The sequence below is a fragment of the Phaseolus vulgaris genome, chromosome 1 (genome assembly GCF_000499845.2).
Source record: "Phaseolus vulgaris cultivar G19833 chromosome 1, P. vulgaris v2.0, whole genome shotgun sequence".
Taxonomy (NCBI): domain Eukaryota; kingdom Viridiplantae; phylum Streptophyta; class Magnoliopsida; order Fabales; family Fabaceae; genus Phaseolus; species Phaseolus vulgaris.
The window spans coordinates 113,509-120,876 of record NC_023759.2 but is presented as its reverse complement, the minus strand read 5'-3'; the positions used below and the strand labels follow the sequence as shown (position 1 = coordinate 120,876).

Genomic DNA, 7,368 nt, shown 5'->3' with positions numbered 1-7,368 from the left:
TTATGCCAAAACAACGCTCCTCTTTTGGCTCCTCTTCAACTATAACTCCATGTAATTCTAACTATATTAATTACTCATCCCATTTTTTATAATTAAATAATAATAACAATAAAGTAGTTATAATAAAATAAATTATGATTTGGTATATTTGAAAGGTATATGTCTTATTTATATAATGAGATATTAAATAACTTTTTATTATACATTCACTTAGATGATATCATAGTATGTGAAAAAGGATTTTAAATATTGAATTATCTAACATTTATCAGAAATTGCATTATTATTGTATATTTGGTGATTACATGTAATGTTTTGCCTTAAATAGCGTAATTTTCGTCGAGATTTATTGTCACCCAATTCTTATAAACTTAATCTTTTACAAGAGGTTGTGTATGGGTAAATTTTTTATTATCATTCCTTTCTACAAAATTAAGTATAGTTATGTAAATCTCATAAGTGACTCAGAGATACATTATATCAACATAATTAATAATAAAAATGACTCAAAACTGTTGATTGCCTATAAAGCCGATTCTTTAATTAAACTTGTTTTCAAAGTTTTAAAAATAAAATCGGTTTCAAACTAGTTTAGAATCAAACTGATGAAGTTGTTTTAAAACTAAATTTTTCAACTGAAATATGAATAAAATGGATTTTTTAATAAGCGAATAGAATGGAATTTAAATGAGTTCGTTAACTATTTAAATGACCCAATAAAGTTGAAATAATATATAGATCTAATATCCTTGGTGGGAGCATTTTAAAAAAGGTAATAACAAAATTTTATCTACTAGGATTAAAAAAAGTGCTCTCTAATATCATATTATATATCTATTTCATGTATATGACATATTTTAAAACTAGTTTTTTTTTCTTTTTTACACAATAAAAAGCAAGACAAAAAATTGTATTAGTTAGAATTGAACTTTTAAGAAATTTTCATCCACCCAAAACCTCTTCTCAGTAAATTAAACTAGATTGCACACAACAAATTATAGAAATATAAGATTACCTTTAAATATATTAATTGATGATTGATATTTTTTCCAAAACAAATAACCAACGCTAATAATAAGGACACTCATAAAAAAAATATAAGAGCACTAATTAAAATTTTCAAATAAAAAAATTAACTAAAATTTCTTTTATTGTGATTTTAAATACATTTCTAATGTGAATTTCAATATAAAAATATATTCTGATTTTAACTAATATAGTTAGAGTACATTTTTTTTGCAGTGTAGTTTATAGTTAAGTCTATTAATGAGTGTCATTACCACTATCTAAAATATTTAATTGTATATATATATATATATATATATATATTTTAAATAAAATTTAAATTTATTACATTATTAATTATAATGAACTAATTTAACAAATGTTCTTAAGAGAGTAGTGTAAATAGTTACTAAAGGAAGTATTTTGAATTTATTTAGATATTTTTTGGAACATAGAAAGGAGCAGTAATGATAATGCATCGGTGTAAGGCACTATATGATTATCGCGTTTGGCAGTGACAAGAGGAGTAATTGCTTCTGCATTAATGCGTTTGCCAAATCACTTATTGTCTTCATTCAATCATTACTTCTTTTTTCATGCCAACCCTTTCTGGGAACTTACATCATCAGATTCTCACCATCATTAGTATTAAGACTTGTTTGTTTTTCTTAATTAATAACTTTCTTCTCTGCAAATAAGTTTTTATTTTCAAAATCAATTTACTAAATAAATTAACTCAAACCATTTTTTCAGAGAAACACAGCCTTACCTTTTTGAGGTGTGAATAGTAATATTTTATATGGACTTGTTAATGAAACTAAAAAACCTCTTCCAACATGAAGTAAGACTAAGTAATAAAAATATATTTTATTGATAATAAATATTTGATTCCCAATTTTCAATTCTTAATTTATCACTAAACGATTTGAATCAATAAATAATAACATTGTTCTTATATGTTAATCCACATCTCTAATTATCATTCACTTATTTCTCTTTCCAATCTTATAATCCTCATTCTCTTCCACTCTCATTTGGTAATCTATTTCTACTTCATTGTTTCTTTTTGTTTTCATATTTTTTTTATAACTAATAAAAATGGATGCTAAAGTTTTTTTTGTATTTAGAAAAGAATCTCTCCAATTTGTTTAATTCCTTTCAGGGATATGGTAACAATAGGAGCATGTTTTTTATTTTTATAAACAAAAATATATTTTCATTATGTATCAGGATATATAAATAAAATTTATTCAAGGAAACTTGTTTTTTCCAAAAATATATTTGTCCATTTGTATTTCTTTTGAAAATATTGGATGTGAACTTATTAAAAAAGGAGGTGAGAATAAAGACTATCAGTGTTTGTATGCGTTTGTAGTGAACAAAACCAACAGCCCATCCGGCCCAACGTTCAATTTCACCCATTAATTTACAAATCGAAGAAGCAATTTTTTTCTTCTCTATGTATCAATATCAATGTTTCCTTAACTAATGAAATATTTAGATTTTGTTTTGATAAATTTAGAATAAAACTTATAAGATAAGGAAAAAAAAGTATAAAATAAAATTATCTTGTAAGTTAAAATAAATCCAATAAAAAATATGAAATTGAACAATTTTTTTGTTGGATTAAATTTTTAAATTTGATTAAAAATAATCCAATCTTAACTATATCAAACTGAAAAGAAGCACGAAGTTCATATATGAAATTATTACATCACTCGTACTTATATAAATGGATATTTATAAAATTACCATGCTATTTTTGTTTTCTTCCTAATACCATCTCTAATTTCTGTTCAGTTATTTCAAGGATTTGTATGTTTATTAATTCAAAATAAATTTGAAAATCATTATTGGGACTATATTTTATATTTACGTTGGAAAATGTTTTCTATAATAAAGTATAAACATGAAAAAGTATGATGAAGTATATTCTCTGGGAATTAAAAAGCAAATGAGAAGAATAAGTTAACTTTTATTTTAAAAAGTTGACCATAATAGTGAGTTAGGAGAAGAGACATTTGATAATTTAAAATATATTTATTTATGTTATAATATATTGGGAAATTTGAGAATATGGATTATGTCATAGACAAAATGGCGTCATCCATGGAAAGGAACCAATGACCTCTCCACAAATTTTGAAGGAAGGAGTTATTTTATTATTTATTTATTTAAAATAAGAAAAAAAAGAATGGGATAAAATGAGAAGAAGGAGAATATAAGGAGAGTGTGTTGGGTGTAAAAAGTGACATAACGAAACAATGTTGTCATTAAGTCGGCATATTCTAAATCCTTGTACCAGACATTCAAATCTCGCCTCCTTAAATTCCACCACAACAACCTTAATCTTCTTCAAATCGCATTCTCCTTCTCTTCTTCGGTTTTCTTCAATACCTAAGACCAAAACAATGGTTTCCCTTTCCGCTCGGCACCAACCAATCCAATATCCCACTGCTCGCAGAGACCACTCCGTCGTTGACCACTTCCACGGCGTCAACATCACCGATCCTTACCGATGGTATGGAAATGCAGCCAACTTCACCATTGTATTGCATCTTCATTTTCATTTTCGTTTTCATTTGGTTTTGTTAGGCTGGAGAATCCGGAGGCGGAGGAAGTGCAAGAGTTCGTGCAGAAACAGGTGGCGTTGACGGATTCGGTGCTGCAGAGTTGCGAGTGCAGGGGCAAGCTGGCGGATAAGATAACGAAGCTCTTTGATAATCCTCGTTACAACGCTCCCTTCCGGCGAGGGAATAAGTACTTTTACTTCCACAACACGGGTCTTCAGGCGCAGAGCGTGCTTTACTTGCAGGACAGTTTGGAGGCTGAGGCTCAGGTTTTGCTCGATCCCAATGCGTTCAGTGAAGATGGAACTGTCTCCCTCAACACGCTGTCCGTGAGCAAAAATGCCGAGTTCTTGGCGTATGGACTTAGTTCCAGTGGTAGCGACTGGGTCACAATAAAACTCATGCGTATTCAGGACAAGAGTGTTCAGTCTGATACTTTATCTTGGGTTAGTATCCATATCTGATTCGCAGAACAATGTTGAGTTGAATCTCTTGACCGAAAAGAATTCAAATCAAGATCATGCCAATGATTAATGTTTCAGGTCAAGTTTTCCTCCATTAGTTGGACGCATGATAGCAAAGGTTTCTTTTACAGTCGCTATCCAGCTCCAAAGTATGTCATCTCCATTCTCGTGTTCTTTCTGGGATTGAAATTTCAAATTGATATTTGGTGTTATTTATTGTAAATAACTTAATCGTAGACATTCTCAGGGATATCATGATGGGGTTAGTTTCATATCTTCTTGATTCGTAATTTTGAATTGATTACATTGCTTTGCTGAGTAGGAATGGAGAAGTGGCAGATGCTGGGACTGAAACTAATGCGAACCTTCATCATGAACTCTATTATCATTTTTTGGGTACTGATCAATCGGAAGACATTCTGTGTTGGAGAGATCCTGAAAATCCTAAACATATGTTTGGAGGAAGTGTTACCGAGGACGGGAAGGTACTTTTTTTGTCATTGCTTTGAAGCTGAGTAATATTATGTGTACATATAAGATACGAAAATGTGCTCCCTACGTTATGTTCTTATTTACCTCAAGGCTTTTAGTATTATTAATACCAATGATGTTTCTTTGTTTATGCCAAGTCTATCACGTTACCTGGATCCTTTACGCAATGTTCTAATTATTGTAAAAAAAAACGATTGAGCAATCCACTGTCGTGTAATATCTACCCTCGGTAGAATGAACTATGGTTGTTTTTTCTTACATTTTTTTTAGGAGCTAATGTTAAATTTATATGATTTTCCTTTATCAAGGAGCTTTACTGTGATAATGCATGCATACGATATCAAATTTCTTAAAAAACTGTCTCTTTTGTTGATTGCGCAGTATCTTCTTCTGTATATTGAAGAAGGGTGTGATCCAGTTAACAAGCTTTACTACTATGACTTGTCTGAACTTCCAAACGGGCTGGAAAGTTTTCGAAATGAAAATTCCCTCCTTCCATTTGTCAAGCTTGTTGATAAATTCGATGGACAATATCATGCCATTGCAAATGATGACACCTTGTTTACATTTTTAACTAACAAAGATGCTCCAAAATATAAAATAGTTCGAGTAGATTTGAAAGAACCAAATGCTTGGACTGATGTTATCCAAGAGTCTGAAAAAGATGTGCTTGAGTCAGCACGTGCTGTAAATGGTAACAAACTTATTGTGAGCTACTTGAGTGATGTGAAATATGTTCTGCAAGTCAGAGACTTGGAAACAGGTTCCTTGCAACATCAATTACCAATTGACATTGGCACAGTCAGTGAAATTTCTGGGCGGCGTGAAGATTCCGAGGTTTTCATTGGTTTTACAAGCTTTTTGACTCCTGGAATCATATATCAGTGCGACCTGAGAACACAAATTCCTGATATGAAGATATTTCGTGAGATTGTCGTCCCTGGGTTTGACCGCTCTGAGTTTCAAGTCAATCAGGTAAGGGAAAAATGAAAAAGAGAAAGATTCACTGATGCTTAGATGAGTTCTCCTATTTTAAAGTTCACATTATTTGTTTGTCTATTTCAGAACCTGTGTTGTTTATTATGTTCTATTCTTTAATATACCTTACAAATTTCAGGTTTTTGTGCCTAGTAAAGACGGCACCAAGATTCCAATGTTTATTGTTGCCAAAAAGGATATTGTTTTGGATGGTTCACACCCTTGTCTGCTATATGGATATGGCGGCTTTAACATCAGTCTTACACCATATTTCAACATCAGTCGTACTGTACTGGCGAGACATTTAGGTGTTGTTTTCTGCATAGCAAATATTCGTGGTGGTGGAGAATATGGGGAGGATTGGCACAAAGCTGGCTCCCTTGCAAACAAGCAAAACTGTTTTGATGACTTCATTTCAGCAGCTGAATATCTTGTATCTGCTGGTTATACCAAACCAAAGAAGTTATGCATCGAGGGTGGAAGCAATGGTGGACTTCTTGTTGGTGCTTGCATAAATCAAGTATGATTCATTTGCCATTTATTTGGGAGTTGCACCTGGGCTTCTTTGGTGTTTGGTCCTCTGAAATTTTGTTAGTGCACTTTTATTGAGTTAGCTGTATTTCTAACCTCCCCAAATTTGTGAACAGAGACCTGACCTTTTCGGTTGTGCACTGGCTCATGTTGGTGTTATGGACATGCTACGGTTCCACAAATTTACGATAGGTTTGTTTTGTCCTGTTTTCTCGACTATATTGTTGTTTTGTATCATATTGATTTGTTTTTGTTATTCAGGTCATGCTTGGACCACAGATTATGGTTGTTCAGACAAGGAGGAAGAATTTCATTGGCTAATCAAGTGAGTATGATTATATCTATCATGAAATATAACAATATTTTTTATATTTTATAAGTTGAAATATGATATTCCTGTTACTATTTTATTTAGTGTAGTGATGGTTTTCTATTACCTTGTCTTAGGTACTCTCCATTGCATAACGTCCAGAGACCTTGGGAAAAGCATCCCAATCAGTCAATTCAATACCCATCGACAATGCTGTTGACTGCTGATCATGATGATCGTGTTGTGCCATTGCATTCATTAAAGCTATTGGCGGTAAGTCTGTTGGAGAAACTTTCCAACTTTGATTTATTGAATTATTTTTGCTAACTAAAAAATATGTTGCAGACTTGAGTTATCAAATCACTACTTGCATTGTGAAGATTCTGGGTGGTGCTGCCCTCTTTGACTGGTATTTTGATTTTTTTTTCAGACCTTGCAGTATGTCCTCGTTAATAGTCTTGATGAAAGTCCCCAGACGAACCCTATAATTGGTCGCATTGAATGCAAGGCTGGGCATGGTGCAGGGCGTCCAACAAAGAAAATGGTAATAGATTTAGGATCTGGTTCCTTTTTAGCTTCTACTCCCATTGTTGATTGTTGTATTTGGTTTTTAAGTTAAATTAGTTGTTTACTGCAGATAGATGAAGCTGCTGACCGGTACAGTTTCATGGCCAAAATGTTAGATGCGCATTGGATTGAGTAGATAGATAGACTGTAGTGAAACAACTGCATTGGTGGACAACAGGACAAGCCCCTTGAGATTTGAATTTTTGGGGGAGGCCAACAACCCACGTAAGGGATCATAGCCATACAAAAATGTGATTGATGTTTTATATGATCCTGTTTAATTTGAATGGAGCTAGCTTTCTCCCTTGAACACATAGGAACATACCTTCCTCTGTTTGATTGTCAAGACAACTGAATTTTTAAACATTAACATCATTGAAAAACATGTCCATTGAACACGTTTCCATTCACTAGTGGTTCAATTGTATTTCATAATATTATTATTTAAGTG

At 32.0% G+C, this 7,368-nt stretch overlaps 1 protein-coding gene across 1 annotated transcript; it reads left to right on the top strand.

Annotated features, from left to right (window-relative positions):
• Positions 1-3,235: 3,235 nt before the first annotated feature.
• LOC137816289 (uncharacterized) lies at positions 3,236-7,327 on the top strand. The gene is made up of 11 exons (XM_068619375.1): positions 3,236-3,526; positions 3,601-4,021; positions 4,118-4,188; positions 4,362-4,524; positions 4,913-5,506; positions 5,649-6,029; positions 6,157-6,232; positions 6,302-6,365; positions 6,488-6,623; positions 6,781-6,894; positions 6,988-7,327. The coding sequence occupies exons 1-11, from the start codon at positions 3,270-3,272 to the stop codon at positions 7,051-7,053; spliced, it is 2,343 nt and encodes a 780-aa protein (XP_068475476.1). The 5' UTR covers positions 3,236-3,269; the 3' UTR covers positions 7,054-7,327.
• Positions 7,328-7,368: the final 41 nt, after the last annotated feature.